Below are 17,835 nucleotides of genomic sequence, written 5' to 3'. Positions count from 1 at the left end.
AGTGGCTGCTACAAATTCTGCAGTGAGGAGCCTGAGCCCTTATTCAGGAAGGCTCAGTGGGGACAACAGGGCTGTGTTTGATTAGTAATGTCTGCAAGGAAGGAGCATGAGTGTCAGGACTCCTCTAATCAGCTTAAGCTAAATCATTATTGCTTTCTGCTCTGAATAATATTCAGGCAAAATAAAAAGGTAGTAAAACTGGAGCACTGCAGAAGTAACTCCTGATCTAGCTGCTCTTCAAAATAGCTGGGAGGGGCGGGAACGATGTTAATTTAACTTGTCTTGGGCCCTAAGGCCAGAGTTCTCATAGATTGAAAGTAGATCAGTCAACCAACCAAACTCTGTGGAGGTGATTTTGTGACCAGCCAGGTTTGGGAGCCTATTATGTTGATTCAAAGATGGGCACCAAAGCCATGACATTGACCCTGATGTTGTCATCAGGGCCACGTTACAGGTGAGTGAACTCAAGTCACTTCCTCAAGGCCACATTTCTATTTTGGGCACTTTCACTCCTTAGTAAGAATGTTGAATGCTCTAGGCTGTGATTATGGGTTGTTCCCTGTGGGTCTGTCTGGGTGGGCAGGTGGGATTTCCGCTGGACTCAGAAGATGTATATGGAAGGGAGATTTGGGCAGGCTGGATGTGGACCAGTGGAGGGAGACTTGGCCAGACTGGAAGGAGGGAGCCCTGAGTAGAAGAGTCAGACTAGACCAGATTCAAAATGCTACAGGGAATAATGTGTTAATGCATCAGGCTGAGCAGCATAGGTTAAAGGGGAGGCCAAAAGCCAGACTTTGACATTTAGCTGCTCCAGGGAAGGCCCCAGACTTTGGCCCACCAGCACCCTTCAGGGAGAAGAGGTTAAGAACCCAGGAACAAAAGGTGAACAGCTTGGAAGGAATTTCCTGAGACTGGGGAGGGGGTACCCCTCAGCTCCTGGGACAATACAAACAGTGCAGGGAATGGCTGCAGCTCAGATATAAGGAAGGATTTGGAGAGCAAAGGCCCTGGAACGTTCTCCCATTCCACCCTCTGAATCTAAAACCTGACAAGATGCTTATGGCTGGAATGAATCCAGTACAGTCTTACAAAAGACCTGAATCGGTGGTTCTTAAACTTGGCTGCCCCCTGGAGCCACCTGGGGAGTTATACTAAACCCCCATGTCCAAGACTCCCTGATGTGTCAGGTCTGGGATGGGGCCTGGGCAGGGTGAGTGTTAAAAGCGCCCAGGTGATTCCAACCAATGTTGAATCACTGACTTGCCAGCACTGAGAGCCCTGGTAGAGCCAAAACTCTGCACAGCTCCTGGGTGAGCCCTCCTCACTCTACATGCTGTCCACCTGGGTTTGGGGCTCTCAGGAGGCTGCTTCCAGAGTTAGGAGATGACCACAAAACTGGAACCCACAGTCCCACTGTGAAGACACCCTTACCTAGGATAGTGGGTCTCCCCTTAAACACATGCACCTGAGGAGTGCTGAAAATTTCTACAGCTACCCCCAGACTAACTACATTGGACCCTTAGGGTGGGTCCGGAGCATCAAGCTGGTTATGGCTCCCCAGTGCACAGTCGGGGCTGAGGTCACTGCCTTGAAGGTCCTGAAAAGGCACAGCTCTCTATTTTGGGGTAGGCTGTGGCAGCAGCAAGGGGGGCAACTGGTTTCCTTTCATAGCCCCACCCCCATTTCTTACCCCTTCTCTTTTCCACCTACCCCGCCCCCCTCCAGTCTGAGAAGCAGCCAACCCCAATGGGAACCTGAGTGGCCACGGGAGGGCTGCCCTGTGCCAGGCAGACAGTCCTGGAGCTAGACGCCACATTCCCCCTCCCTGATAATCCCCCCACCTCTATTTTTAGGTCCATTATTGTCCATTGTTGGGTGTATTTTTTCCCCACTCCTTCCCCAGAAAACAGATCGGGTTCCTCCAGGCAAAGCCATTTTGCCTTCCCCCAAGCTGGTGCGTGGGAGCTTGCATACTGCCAAATAGACATGAAATAAGTGAATTATCAAATAAGTGGATTAGCAGACTCCGTCATGTCTCAAAGGGCAAGGGGGTGGGTAAACGCCACAGTCACTCTTCCCCAGCCTGCCTTCCCCCAGGCTGTCAGGGTGTGCTGGGGGAGGAGAGGCTGACAGGGACAGTATGCACACAAACACACACACACACACACAACAATCACCTTAACCCATCAGGCGTTTTGCTTTCTGAGCTAGTTGGAGCACCTCATGCCAACTAAGTGACTTGGTTAGGAACCTGTGCACTGGGTCCAGGCAGCACCAAGTTGGGGGTCCCAGGTTCCTCTTCTTGGAAGCTGTGTGACCTTGGGCAAATGACTTAACCATTCTGCATCTCTTATTTCTCATCTTTAACACAGGGATAATAAGATTTACTGCAAGTCTCCTATCAGGGTTCAATGAACCAAAAGAAGTGCTTGGTATACAGTATCCCAAACCCACTGCCTTATTTGATTCTGACTTAGAGTAGAACTGTTCCATAGCAGTCCTGAGACTATAAATCTTTGTGGGAGCAGACAACCTCATTGTTCTCCCAAGGAGCAGATGGTGGGTTTGAACCATCAACCTTTTAGTAAACAGCCCAATGCTTAACCCATTGCACCAAGAGGGCTCCTGATACACAGTAGGCAGCTGTGGATTGGAAGGGGATATGTAAAGCAGAAAACCTTAGATCATGGAACCACTCATTTACATAAACACAAACCCTGGTTTTTCTGAGCTTTGAACTTTGCTCAGAGTGTCTGAGCAAACGGGTCCATGGATGGATCCAGGGGTGTGTGTGTATGTGCACATGTTTGTGCACATGTGCATGCATTCTGTAAACATTTGCACACATGTGTATGCCGTTCTAAAAAGAAGATCATGGAACCTCAAGGATTTGACTTTGTAATGTCAGGATTCTGTCCTCTGGGGTTTTGCTGGTGAGATGTAAGTTGTTATTAAGTGCCATCAAGTACTTTCTGACTCATAGCGACCCTGTAAGGATTTCTGAGGAGTGGCCAGTGGGTTGAACTGCTGATCTTTCGGTTAGCAGTGCAGTGCTTATCTTACAGCACCACACCAGGATCCTAGAAATTTGTCCCAGCTGGGTCTTCCTGGATGCCTGGGAGTTTGTTGCCTGTCTCTCCCTCTCTCCTTTCTTTCATCTCTCCCTTTCCACTCTCTCCCTTTTTCCTTCTTCATTTTGCAAAAGCCAGAAACAGAACTGGGGGATGCAGAGGTAGAACACACAGACACCCTTATTTTTCAGGCAGAAAATCTAGAAGAGGGAAGAGACTCTCCGAGGTCACTCAGCTCCTGGCAGCCAATAGAGAGGAACCCAGTCCCTAGGAGCCCAGGCTGAGCACTGCTTGGCAAAGGTTTTTGGATGGTACCTGGGATGAGGGCAGAGACCAAGCACCTTTTGTAGGACTGGCTTCTCCTCCTATTTTCATCTGTGATTGGCGGAGGGAGAGCATCACCAGGAACCTGTAATCCGATAATGTGCATACCCCCCACTAGCCCTGCCGGCTGGTGGGGGGGCCCCACAGCTAATGGGACCGCTGAGGATTACCTCCATCTCTCAGTGGGCTCCTTCTCACCTTTTGCCCAACAACAGACTTCTGCTACGACCCAGGGGAAAAGCCCTGTTCTTGTTTCATTTCCTTTTATTACCCTGGCTGATGCTTGAAGTCAAGTGGACAAATGACTTGGGAAGCAGAAGAAAGATGGAATAAGGGACAAAGGAGGTGGCAGACAATTCCCAAAGGACCCCAGACAAACTGTGCTGAGGGAGAAGAATGTCAGATCCTTTAGGACGGGGGCCAGCGTCCCTTTTTATTGGAGGGGCAGCCCTAGACAAGCTCTGGAGGGAACTTCAAACATGATAAGTACAATGCCTTTCTGAATGGCGAAATGAGCCCTCTGAGGTGGCACAGTGAGATCCTAGTTCCCCTGGACCTGCCCACTTCAGGCAGGATGGCATAGTGGTCAGGGCCCTAGAGGCAGATCGTTTGCCTTGGTGTGCATTTAGGTGAGTCACTCCACCTCGCCTCCTCTGCACTATATTCATCTCAGCTTTGTTGACAGGGTGTCAAGAGAGAAACACTGAAGCGCTTTCCCCAGTGCTTGGTGGTTGAGTCCCACACCATTGGCTGCATTGAAGCACCAGCTCATGATGATATAGAAGAATACATTCCTCCAGCTTTGTTTCACCAAGCTCCAAGTTGAGTGCTGAGGTTCAACCATTATGCAATCACAGATGCTGAAGTGGAACCTTCCTGCCTCACCCAGGCCTTGTCTGCCTGTCACCAAACAACCCCTCCCTATCTACTTTTCACAGTGTTGCCACAGCAGGGAAAACTAGGGCCATGGGAATTTCCTCAGGGCCCAAGAGAGCCATCTCTGAGTAGCTCAGGAGAACAGTAGTTTCTCTCTTGCAGGATACTGGGGCAAATTGGATGACATACTGCACGTGAGATGCCCAGGGCTATACTAGATATAGGGGAGGATTCTGAACCCCACACTTTGATTGGTATCCCTGTTTTGCCTGTGGGTGGTCATTGCTGAACTCTGGCCTCAATTCCCCAAACTCCCGGGAGACATCACTCAGGATTGTTGGATGAACAGATTACCCCTGACATTGTACAGTCAGGGAAATTGAGGCTAAGGGGGTTGGCCTCAGTCCCCCAGCAGCAGAGACACTTTGCTGGGGCCTAAAGCTCCCTGGGGAGCCCTGATGTGGCACTGTATGATCAGCACTGGACTGCTAACCACAAGGTCGGTGATCCAAACCTACCAGCCATTCTTGGAAACCCTATAAAGGGTCCCTATGAGTCAGAACCAACTCTACAGCACTTAACAACAACAACAACAAAGCTCCCTGGTTCCCATTCAACATTCATCTGCTCTAACACACTACCCCCGCCAGCAGTTGGTGGTGTGTACTTGGGAAATCAGAAACATATTTTCATAGATTCAAGCAAATCCATTCCCAATGAAAAACAACTTAGATCCTACAAACGAAAGCCAAAGAGAACTAGTTTCTGTATCATCTGCTGTTTCCCATGGTCCTTACCCTCAGGTCCCCTCCAGGAAGGGGCTGTATCCATGTGGGTCATATATACACTGGCCAGGTCAGAGGCAGTGTGGTCCCAATCCTCAGGGTCAAGAGCTGGCAGGTGAGGGTGACAAGCTCAGAGCACCCTTTGTTGAGCCTGGTAAGATCTGTCTGGGCCTCAGGTCCCAAAACTTCCATGCTCCATAGGTTCTGACCTCTGCCCTTCACCTGGCTCCCTTTTGGCAGAGCCCTAGGTCTATCCCCACTGGCGCTAGAGAGTGGTTAGAAGTCAGAGAGAAGGTTTTAATCCCAGTTCCAGCACTTAGTCGGGCCTTGTGAAATGCTCCAAGATCGCTGCCCACAGACCTACCCCCTCCTGGTCACCCACACATCATTTGTACATGCTAGGCCTTCTGTCTTTTTGCTCCAGGATTCTCTGAATCCTTCCCGTCCTTCAAGGCCTGATCATCGATCACCCCAGACCACCTGGTACCCAGCCCCCCACATTTGAACTCCTTCAGCACATGCTGCCATACCCCCTCCTTGGCAGTCGGCCTGTGGGATCCTCTTCTGTTTGTCACTTTCTATTCTTACTATTTTGATCCCTGGAGCTAAATTATAGGATGAAAATAATTCTACTTGGGCTGTATCTAGCATTCTTCCCATTTTCAGGTGAAAAAAAAAAAAAACTGAGGTTCAGAACCACTGAGGAATTATACAAAGTTCCACAACCAGAATGTGGTGGAATAAGTACTTGTATATGAGCCCCCGTCTGCTCGTCCCCAAATCCCAGGTTCTTAGCCACGGCATGATATGGTCTCCTTTTTTGTTTGTCCATTCCTGCCTCCTCATATGTGGGGTTTAAGGCAGCTTGTGATAGATAATACATGTAGTTTTTTTAAAAAATGACAACATGGTAAGAATCAGGGAAATATAGAAATGGAAGAGAAAGCTGAGCCCACGGAGAGGCAAGGATATGGAAACCCTTAAGGGCATGTACAGCTACAGCTGAGTTCTAGAATCTTTGGAAAGATGTCCCCTGTAGGCTCCTTCCTGTCTTCACTGCACCCCAGTTATCTTGCCCCTGCCCTCCATGGGTGTCTGGCCCCAAACCTGCTCCCTGTAGGAAACCCAGGGGCAGGGTCTCTCCAGAGCAGTCTGTCGGCAGCCTTGGCCTGAAAGCCCCATGACCCCTACCTCCCCAACAGGCCCTGACCTGTGCAGGCAGCTCTGTCCCCATTCTCTCACTGTGCAACAAGATGTCATTGCTAGAATTATTCTTGTCCTAGACTGGGCCCTGCCTGGGGCATTTCAAGAGACTGGCTGTCTGATTGTAAATCCCACAGAACAGACTCCTATGGAGAGAAACAAGGGCTAACAGCACCTCCTCCATCCGGATCCAAATCCCAGTTTTTCCTTCAAGATTCAGTCCTAATCCCTCCTCCTCCAAGTAGCTTTCCTGGATCACACTAGCCTTCTTCTATTCATCCATTCTTTCATTCAGTAACTGCTTGCTGAGCATTGGTAGAGCCGGGACAGGGTTCTGGGGACACAAAGATAGGTAAGTTCACTTGCCCTTGGGAAGTTCACAGCCCATAGGGGAAATGAACAGCAAGGAGTTATGGAACTGATGGGGTCCCTGGGTAGTGCAAACAGTTGACACACTTGGCTGCTCATCAAAATGCTGGTGCTTCCAACCCAGAGGCGCTTCTACAGAAAGGGCCGGTGGTCTGCTTTTGAAAAACTCAGCCATTGCAAACCTTTTGGAGCACAGTTATACTCTCACACATGGTATCACCATGAGTTGGAACCAATTCAATGGCATCTGGCACTTTAGAGCCCAGAGTTGAGGAAACAAGGACCAGAGAGGTCAAGTCAATTGCCCAAGGTCACATAGCACAGGATTACAACTTTACCTCTAGGCCTGAGCACAAAAATCCTAGGCCAGGGAGCACAATGGCAGGGTTGTGAACAGAAAAGAGTCTTCTAAATCACTGGGTGAGGGAGTCAAAAAGGACAATCTCCTGTAGGAGGTGAGAACCAACCTGAACCTTGAAAACTGAATGGAGAGGTATCCAGTTGGGAGGCAGGGATGCAGGAAGGAACCCAGGAGACTGCCGAGGCAAAGGCAAGGAGTTGGGATGCAACTTCAAGGGTTAGTTGGAAAGGGAGCTGCCCTCACCCTTTTAAACTTCCCATTATATTAGGCCTTTCTCATCACCCACTGGTAGCTAGCTATGGTCTTCGACATCTATTGTGTTTCTCTTATTCTAAGTCTCCCCAAGTCATCTTGCTATCCCTGTGCAACCGAAAACCCCTCACAGTTCTGACACATGAAGTCAGATCCTGGAGATGTTCGCTGAAAGGTAGGTATGGTGGGAAAAGTCAGGAGGCTGGGGATGGGTGTTCTGAGAACACTTCTCTACGGGTTTGGGGACCTAGACCATTGGGCCTGTCAGCTTAGCATTAGTGGATGGATACATGAACATCAAGGTCTGGCACGGTGTCTGTGACCTTGTTCAATGTTGGCTGAGGAGGGGCTTGAAGAACTCCAGGAACCTCCTGCCTTCTGCATTAATCAGTCCAGCAGATCCCCAGGGAGAGAGGGGTGGAACCATTTGCTCTGCAGCTGGGTAAACCAAGTCACAGAGCAGGCAAAATAGGTTCTAACTGAGTAAGAAGTGAGCGTTTAAAGATGGACCTTCACAGTCTTCTCTTGATTTTCCTCTCCACCACAAGGCCCCTCTGTATATATGTATAACAGTTCAATGTGTATCCATTTCTACACAGAAAAATCAAGGGTACTTTTTAAATGATAATATTAAAGCCTCACATTAGAACAGAACTTACACTCTTAACTAAGTACTTTCAGATATTTTGAGAGGTACTTCCTTCTCCCAGGAAGTTGGTGGAGTGAACTATGCCCATTACAGAAGGAAACTGAAACATAGAGAATTTAAAGGACTTGCCCCTCACCACCAGCCCCCAAAAGACAAAGCTGGAATGTGAACTGAGAGTCCAAGTCTGTGGCTTCTGCCGGTATATCACTGCTTCTCTCTGCAACCTTCCCCTAGTCTCCCTCACAGTAAAGCACTAGCCCTGTCCTTGACCTCAGCTCTCAGCTCCATTCCCTCATTCCCAGGACCGCCTGAGCCCTTCTGCCCTTCATCTTTCTTCCTTCACCAGTAATTCTTCCCAGCAAACACCCCATGGGAACTTAAGCCTCCTTATCTCTTCATTAACAATAGGTGTCATCCACTATGGACCAATGATGTCAGGCTGTGTTTCTCAGATTGTATAATGTAACCACTCCAATCACCAGAATTTCTTATTAAAATGTAGATTTCAGTTCAGCAGTTCTGGGGCTGAGCCTGGAAGTTTACATTTCTAACAAGGTGATGTCAGTGCTGGTGGTCCAAGAAGCAGACCTTGAGTAGCTCTAAACATCATCCTGCCTGGACTGTGGCTCTCTCCTTCCTCATCATCTTCCCCTTGAGTCTCAAGTGGTGAGCTTTTGTCTCCAAAGCACAAGGAAAGGGCTTCTCCCTCCTTTCACCGGCAGAGCAGGCGGCTAGTGTGGAGGACTATAGGACTGGTTCCCCGTGCTCGTGCCCTCAGCCTCCAAGGGGTCCTGGGGGCTGCAGCTGCCTTGCAACTTTGCTAACACTGCCTTTCCCTCCTCTCCCGGATGGACTGGACATCTTGAGCCCTGGAAACCAAAGGAGGATGGGTGCTGCGGTGTCTCTCCCGCAGCCTTCATTGAAATTTTGCCCTTGCCCAGGAATCCTCGGTTGAGAGCTCATCCCTATTAATTCTCATTGTGCATTTAGAGCCAATAGGTTTTTATTTATTCATTTATCTTGTCTTCTTCTCCCCTCCCCTTCCTCACTAGGTTGGAATTTACAATTCACTTCTCAGGTGGCCTTGCCGAAGGACGAAGGACAGCAGGCTTGGGGTGAGAGAGGGTCATGCATCCTGAGCCCTGAAAAGGGCAGCCACCCCTTGGTCCCTCTTGTACCCTCAGGTGCTCTGGGGCTCATGTTCTGATTGGCTATGGGGACAGCACCTGCTGTGGGATGGGCTTGGGGAAGAGCTGGCAAAAGGGGTCAGGGGAGGAAGGACAAGGACAGTCCATTGCATGGTAGGGGGCGCAGTGGGCAGTCTGGCTGCCATTAGAGTGCCCCCTGGTGGCCAGCCAACCGCCTGAAGGTTTGTGGCTGGAGAGGTTTAAGCTTCCTGAGCACGTACTGCCTGCTGCTCAGCGACTAGAAATACTGGGTGTGGTGTTCTAAAGGTTGGAGAGGGATAAGAACTCCAGGAAGAAGAAAAGTCAGGGGAGCCACTGAAAGAGTAATAATGACTCTACTTAAGTGAATAACAGCTAGTGTACCCTGAGCACTGGGGATGTATGGGGCTACACCCTCCCATCAGCACTGGGTCCTTCAGACACAAGCACATCTGCTTTACAGATGAAGACAGTGAGAATCCTCAGAGAAGGCAGAAGCTCAGAAAAGGGTGCAGCCCGGTAGGTAAGCCTGGTCCCCGCCCCAGACAAGTTCCCTGTCTGGCTCTGCTGCATGTAATAACTGAGTGACCTTGGCAGGATTTATTCAACCCTTTCTAATCCCTAAAATGGGATTAGCATATAGCCAACCTCAGAGCACCCTAAAATGATTCAATGAAAGGCACACAACGACTTACTCAGGGGAAACCTCAATAAATGGCAGCACTAGGGTTTGAATCCATGTCCAGTCTCCTAGAAGGCTGCCCTCCACCTGCCGAGGCAGCATTCCCATCCTCGTCAGCTGCACATTTGTAATCAAAAGCAGAGCTGGATGACAGCCCGTAATAAAATATTTAAGTCCATCAAACAGGTGTTGAGACACTGAGGATCTACCTAACTGAAGATCTTGGAGATGCTGTTCTTCCTCTCCTGCTTCCTTCATCTTACTTCCCAAGAGGGAGGAAAGGAACTGCTCCCAGATATCAGGGCTCTGTGGACACCTGCCTTGGCTCTGTCTGAGAGTGAGGTCAGGGCCAAGGGCATCTTGAGCAGGTTTTGTCCAGGAGAGGGTCTGGGACCTACATTACATGGTCACCTCTCAAACCCTTAACGGGAAGATGGTTCTGTGGATTTGTGGATTCTGGTTTAGCTGCATGCCCTGCCCCCATTCAGAACACCCAAAAAAGGCAATGTTTAACATTTGATAAAAATCCAGTGCAGACTTCTAATATAAGAGGCAGAAATTGGCCGCTCCCAAGAGGGTGTGAACTGGACAGCTGGCCTGAGATGCAGAACAGAGCTGGGCTCCCACCCTGGGCTCGCCTCTGACCTTCAAGGTCCATTCCTGGGAAAGAGAGATATTTCGGTGCCCAGTGCAATAATCCCCACGGATGGCTCAGTCCCTTGCTTGCAGCTCTGTGCTGTCTCCTTAATCCTTCCCTCCAACTCCTTCTCTCCCGGGTGGCTTCTTAGCAGCCCAGCCAACACCCACAGTGACAGCCTTATCGCTGATAATAAGTCCAAATGTAATACACCTCCTGGGTTGACTGCTTTGTGGTGTGACTGAGGTTGCCCTATGGGATTGAAGAGTTCTTAGGACCCCAGGGTGGGAGCACCACCTCAGCCTTACCACAAACCCAGAGACCCAGAGGTTTCCCCAAGGACAGGACAGAGGGCTATCCACCACTCCTGCCTCCATCAGCTCCTGCTGTATGGCTGCTCTGCCCCGCCTCCTATCAGTCACAGAGTCTCCGTAGCAATGCCCAGGAGCAACGTGGTGATCCTGGGGCTCAGCTTAGTGATTTGGAACCAGATATACTAAGTTTGAATCACCGCTTCACTATTTCCTATTATGGGACACTGGGCAAGTTCCTTCATGCCTGCTGCCTCAGTTTCTCCATCTACGAGTGGAGAATGACAACAGCTAACATCCACCTGGCACTTGCTGTGTGAGAACCTCAATAAGACTATGAGCGTGCACTGTTAGTGTCCCCATTTTACAAGTGAAGGAACAGAGCCCCACAGATGGCACAGGTCAAGAGGCCACACATTAATACTCCTACTTTAATACAACACAGAATCAGCCTGGCTGAGCTGAGGTGAGGATTCATTGGAATGCTGCATATCAAGTGTTTAGCCCCCACTCATGGAGCTCAGTGATCCCTGTTGGTATTACTATTGGTTCTGTTCCGAAGACCTGAGTCCTGAAGTTACTCTGTGGCTCTGAAACGTCATCATCGTTTAACTCAAGAACTCAAGTGACAACTCTGGAAGGTCTGCCTCTTCCCTGACTTATTCAGTGACAGTGGCAGTAGCACCCAAAGATAGAACTGGCAAGGACCCCAATCTCCCCATCTATTCTGACTTAATCCTCACCTTCCTCTCTGTGTTTCCATCAAACCATCCTCTGCAAAGTGCCAATTCAGTGCTTGGTGCACCCTGGCTTCACAGTGCTGTCTGTTGGCTTGTAGTGAGTGGAGGTAGGAGGGTGTACCCAGAATGGATCAACACAAGGAGGTTGGGGTGCAACATTTTACATAATACCTCACTCGCTTGCTTGCCCGGGACCATTCCCTTCCTACTAAGGATGGCAGGGCTTATCTGCAAGGGGAGATGTGATTACCATGGTCTTCCTGATGGTAGACCAGCTGGCAAAGAATGTTCCCACCCTAGAGAGCAATATCACATGACCCCAGAGTTGTTTGGCAAAACTCCCGGATGGGACAAAAACCTGGTTCCAATCCAAGTCAACTTTGCATCCTGACCCTTCCACTCTGTTCATCCATCCCAGGGGTCTGGGACACAGCCTCCCTCCCCCTTGGTTTGGGCTAAGAGAACAGCAATGGGCTGACTTACATGGGAGCAGAACCTCTCAGGGGGGTCTCCACACGTGATGCCCGAGGGCTCCACCTTCACCTTGACGTAGTCCTTCAGGCGCATCACCTTGGGCTGGCAGGCGTAGAAATCCCAGGTGGGGCCCTCATCCGTGGTCACCCAGGATTTGCAGATGTCGTAGTCCCCAGAGGCCAGTGAGAGGCAGTGCAGGAAGAGTGCCAGCAGGTGCAGCATGGCTGCGGAGTCCACAGGGGAGTGGTCCAGAGAGGCCCCGAAGAGGCAGCAATGGGGTCAGGTGGGACTTTCAGCCTCAGCATGGAAATGCCACATCTACCGAGCACTGGTGGCCGGGATGTCCCAGGAACGGTGAGCACTGCAGGTTTGCAACCAGCAAGGAACTTGCTTTTTCCAAAAGGCTGATACAGAAAATTCAGGGCCAGCGTTTCTCAGACTGCTGATGGGCAGATCAAAAAGTTGCCCATAACTTGGTGTCCTCCTAACCTTGGCATTACACCTCTCCCAGAGGTGAATCTGATCAAATCAGGCAGATTCTCAAATTGTGACAGTGGATGGAAATGGGATAGGGAGAAAATCCGCAGGGATCTGGCATGAGGCCGGATCAGATTGCTTTTAATTTCTGTCCTTCCAATCAATCCAGGTCTTTAAAGGGCCCTTAATGTGTGATGTGCTCAACACAACTGCAAAACAGCCCTCCAGCCTGTGTTGTAAAGATAAAATAAAATCAGGAGGTGTACATGTTAGCAGGAAACATGTTTCTCTTTGGGACTGGACTTGGCATTTCAGACCAATAAAAGAGATTTCTTTTTATATGGATTCAAAGTAAGAACAATTGTGTGACTGGACTGAAAAATAAAAAACGCTATTGAGGCCTTAACTGGGGAGGAGGTTATTTAGCTGTAGGTTGGTGGGGAGAGGCACTAATGGGGGCCCGCTGACCTTGGCTGTTAGCCATCGGTAACTTATTATGAAGTTTCTGAGGTTTCAGCTCTCAATCCATCCAGGCTTGTCTTTCATTGTAAGAGGAGAGGAGAGAGAGAGCTCATTAGCAACAACACCTGCAACAAATTAAAATAAGGGGGGGCGGGGTAAAGATGTATAAGAACAAAAGCTCTCTGGCAAAATGTGCAAAAAATGAGGTTGCATTAGCAAGGTCTCCGGAGAAAACTGGGTTATTTTTATTAATATCGGAATTGCACATTTGGAAATTGAACATATTATAAAAAAAAGTGATGGGGTTTATCATCATTTATGGGGGTGTTAGGTCAGCAGACATACCCCCATTCTGGGTCAGCAACTTTCTAAAACATCCTAGAAGCCAAGATTTAATGGTTGCTTTAAAATACCTTGACTGACAAGTCCAAATGTCAAAGTTGTTAAAGCAGAAATGAGACGGTATCTATGGGTGCAGACAAACTATGGGTCCACATGGAGGCCAACAATTAAGAACCAGGTGTAGATATATCTCTTCCCAACCATAAGCACCCTCTGAAATGGAAATTTAAAAATTTTTTTTTTTCTCTAGAAGAAACAGGGGCTATTGAAGACTTTCCCAGGAGTGACAGTGTTTTCTCATATTAGATTTTCTGACCAATGCTGAAATTTTGAGATCATCCTTAGAGGCTCTGCTTGCAAATGGCTCACTATTATGACTATTGTTTTACTATTTTAAGCCACTGGAAATGATTTTAAAGCCCAAATAGACATAACTAATATGAATGTTACATTGTCAGATGCATGACTCTTAGTAATGTGGTGTTCCCAGACACATGATACATCACCGGGAGAGTTCAAGCCCAACACCAGTATGGGAACCTGGCCAAAACTACCAGCCAATGGGCCAAAGGTTATTGCAATGAGTCACAGCAGATGGACCTACATGATTAATTATTCTGATTATTATGATGTTGCATTTAAATTCCCCAACCCAACCCTAAATTTAGTGTGGAACCTCAGTCTGACTGTTAACACCTGACATCCGCTTCAGCCAGTGTTAATGGAAGGCCCATGAGGCGATAACTACCTTTCCACGAAACCCCATTCTCCATCCAGTCACAAACACGTTCCTGCCAGAAATAACAAACCTGAATGTCCATTCTGCCTGGCCACCACAGGCCTGTAGCACCTTAACTCTGGCTGGAGCTCTCCAGCCCCTGCTCGGGTGGCTATAAGCAGGGGGGATTCATACATCTGCATTAAGGCTGGCCCCTACCCCTCTATCTGGCTGAAAGACTCCTGATGGAGATGAATGAGGAGCTGACTAGGGCTACATTTTCACATCTCACCTCTGGCTGTTTAATAAGAAACCTGTTTTTTTAGAGACTGCCCGGCCGGCCTTGAACGCGCTCGGTTGCTAGAAAACTCTCAGAAAGAACCGCCAGGCGTCTATTTTTACAGCCTGAGAAAATGTAGTAAAAATAAAATCGCGCGGCCGGCAAAGGTTTGGACGGCTCTACTCGAGTTCTGTGCTGCCCAGAAAACAGCACGTCCCTAATTAATTCTTCCAACCGCGGACTCCCAACTGTTCACTAACAGGTAGGCAGCTCCTGATGCCCGAGGACAACCAGAGCGCCAGGCTGCAGCTCGCAGGGAGGACCCAGCTGCGGGTTTCCTTTATCTGCAGGACCAGCGGCTGCTCGGGGCTTGGAAGGCGCTGGACGAGGGCCCGGCGGGCGCCGGGAGGCGACGAGGCCCGGGAGGCCTGGAGGCCACCGCGAGCCGCGCGCAGCGCAAATCTATTAATTGCTTTGCAGTTCTGTTTGTGTAAATGCCACGCTTTCCCTAGAAAAATGAAGGGGGAAAAAAGCCAACAATAACAAAATCTGTCGGATGGTGGTGGTGGTGGTGGTGGTGGTAGTGGGGAAGGATGGTGGTGGATATGTTTACAACCAGTCAATCAATCAATTGGGCGTTGTTGGCACCGTAGGGGGAATTGTGAGCTCAGCACACGGATATTACAGTTGGGTTTTGCAAAGAAAAAAAAAAAAAAGGAAAGACAGAAAAATAATTGGGAGGGGGGAGAGAGACGTCAGAGTCCGCGAAATAAGGAGACCGAAAGCCAGCGAGGGGTGTGGGGGAGGGGGGAAGGGGGTAATGTCCATGTCAGAGGTTGTATCCCGGAGGATTGTTTACTCCTTGGAAAATAAATCTTCACCTGATATTATTAAGACACTGCAGTTCTCAGAAACAAATAGAATCAATGCGCTTTATTTTCTTTTAAGAGTCCTCAGGAACAGAGGGGGGCTGATAGCCAGGGTATTAAAACCCGAAAATTAGATTTTATCAGGATTTCTGAACTCAGATTTCTCTGTCTTATTGAATTAGCGCCTCTTGGAGCTGGCTGGGCTCTCGAGCAACTCAGAGTTGCCGGCTGTTCCCTCGCCATGTGGGACACTTGCGGCGGCGGGCGCCGGTGTGGGGCCTCCAGGGACCTTGGGGGTGCCTGGGGACACCTAGGACCCAACCCACCTTGAGGTTCCTTCACTTTCGAGTGGGGACGACGAAGGGGAGTAAAATCTGTTGGGTGGTAACAAATCTTGGAGGGCGAGGAAAGGGAAGCCCTGGTAGACCAAGGCCACCTTCCGACGTGGGCCGAATTCTGGAAGTGTCCAGGGCACACCGCAGGCCCAGTGGGCATTCCCTTTTCGGTGGCCCAGGTACTTTCCGCGCGGGAACCGACGCCTTCTTCCGCCCCAAGAGTACCCCCACGACTTCCCAGCGGCGGGGGAACAGAGCAAGGTGCGGGAAACACGGGAAAGTTGGGCGTGAGAAACCGCACGCGGGGAGAATACTTCGGCTGGGTGCCTGGGGCCTCGGGAGGTGTATCCCCGTGGGCCTGAGGGAGGGGTCAACCTGCGGCTGCCAAAGCCGAGAGGTCGGGGTCGAGTCGACGCTTCCGGTCAACTGTGAACCGCGTTACACAGGAGATACAGGGCAACTCCTCCGCTGCTTGATGCCTTTTCCAAAGTTGTGTGCAAGCCATCGGAACAATTAATAATCAGTCTTCAATAATGCCCCGGCCCCTAATTTGGCACGACCTCTAATTAGGAGACACTAGCCAAGCGTCCGAGAAATAAGTGCACCCTTTTCCCTCGCGTCGCTGCTTGCAGGTACCCCGCCGCCGCCGCCGCCGCCGCCCCCCACCCCCGACGCCCCTCCAGGCAACTTACTCCAAAGCGGGCAGATCCCGCTAGCCTTCCGTTCTCTTCCTCTTCCCGCCTTCCCCATAGTCTCTTCTCCCCTCTCTGCGCGCCACTTAGTTCGAGGTTCTATTGCACACCAGCCCCCCGTCCCTCTCCACCTACCCATCCCTCCACATCCCGGAAAGAAGTTTCCAGCCGTTGCTGGCCAAGAGTTTCACTGTGCAAAACTCATACAATCCCATTTACGGAGGGATGGGAAGGGGAGAGTCTAGATGGTGGCGATGAAATTGGGGTGGGGGAGTAGCGCCGAGGGAAGGGTTAATTTCTTTTTCACAAACAAAAAACATTCAGGCGGTGTTGCAATTGCTATCCCCAGTACACACACACACACACACACACACACACACACAGAATGAGAAAAGATCTAGGGGTTGGGGGTGTGTGTGGGGTGGGGGAAGCCAGCCAGAAAGACAAGCTACTCCTTTTGGATGCTGCTACAAATGCACACTCACACACCCCTCTCCCGGCGTTTCCTATCCTCAGCTACTAGCAGCCGCTACCAAATAACTTTTGCATCCGATCGTTTGCGGGGCTGCTTTAAGTGGCTCCTGGCCCATGGAAAGCCTGCATGGTCACCCAAGCCCTTTAAAAATGAAAGCAGACTGGCAAAGCTGCAGCATCTCTCCCTCCCACCCCCCCGCCTGCCTTACCCCGGCTCGGAGCGGCTTCCCGGAGCGGAGACCCGGGAGGCCAAGGACCGCCACCCTCTGGCGCTCCGCTTTCCCCCCTCAGGCTGGAGCTGGGTGGGGGCGAGGGTCGGAGTGCTGCGAACCTGTGCTTGGTCCCCGCGCAGCTCCCGCTGCTGCTGTGGCCGCCGCCGCCGCCGTCAGATTGGAACTGGGGAGCCCTCTGGCTGCCGGGGGGGCTGCCCGCAGCGGTCCCGGAGACGCGGGCCAGGGGAGGGGGCCGCCCACCCAGCCCGCATCGCCCGCCCCGGCCCAGCAGTAGATCGCCGCTAACAAGTGCAAACTTTTTGAGCCCCCTGGGCTGCTTGCGGAGGACCCGCGCGGGGGCGCCGGGCAGCCCCTTGCCCGGGTGGGCTTTGCCGCTGCTTGTCTGGGCGCCGGGGCATCCCCCCTAGCGCCGCACGGGCCAGATGGCAGGGCGCTTCACTGCCCCCCCTGCACTCCGCTCCAAGTTAATGCCGAAGCTAAATCCTCTTGCCATCACTCACGATCACCATCGGGGCTTTTATCTCTCGGTCTGATCCGGGCTGCGTAACTTCCTCTGTGTGGCTTTAACACACCATCCCACCACGGAGCAACGGTCTTCTTAAAGGTGCAGGGAGAAAATACTGCGAGACTCGGAGGACGCGCTACGGTCCAGGGAGGGGGGCCATGAGCAGAGGCGTCCTGGAAGGCCCGCGACCAGGGTGGCCCCAGTGGGCGACCGTGGGAGCAAACCTGCTCTGGTTGGGCGGGGGGTCGCTGCCTAAACATCTCCTCCCCGCCGGGGGGCTAGCGGGTCCCTGAGCGCAAAGCGCATCCTCAACCGGCTGGGGTCAGGCGCTGGTGGGAAGGACGCCGCGGGGCTGCTGCTTCATTGCTCCCCCCAAGGACCAGACCAGGGTGCCATTGTCCATCGGTGTGGGGGCTGCCCCATCAGCACCAGGAAGGGTGCCAAAGAAGTCAGTCTCTCCCCGCCCCTCAGCAGCCAAGGAATCAAGGCTGCTCCCCTGACTCCCTCTGCGAAGTACTGACACACAGAAGGCCCTAAGCAGTGGGTAA

At 51.0% G+C, this 17,835-nt stretch overlaps 1 protein-coding gene across 1 annotated transcript in view; it reads right to left on the bottom strand.

The window, feature by feature from the left end:
* Positions 1-12,122, bottom strand: part of NTNG2 (netrin G2) — a 78,222-nt gene extending 66,100 nt beyond the window's left edge. The window contains exon 1 of the mRNA XM_006834993.1: positions 11,910-12,122. Within this exon, the coding sequence (XP_006835056.1) occupies positions 11,910-12,122 (213 nt within the window). The remainder of the gene's footprint in view (positions 1-11,909) is intronic.
* Positions 12,123-17,835: the final 5,713 nt, after the last annotated feature.

Source organism: Chrysochloris asiatica, unplaced genomic scaffold (assembly GCF_000296735.1).
Source record: "Chrysochloris asiatica unplaced genomic scaffold, ChrAsi1.0 scaffold00014, whole genome shotgun sequence".
In the NCBI taxonomy this organism is placed as follows: Eukaryota; Metazoa; Chordata; class Mammalia; order Afrosoricida; family Chrysochloridae; genus Chrysochloris; species Chrysochloris asiatica.
This window is presented reverse-complemented; position numbering and strand designations above follow the sequence as displayed.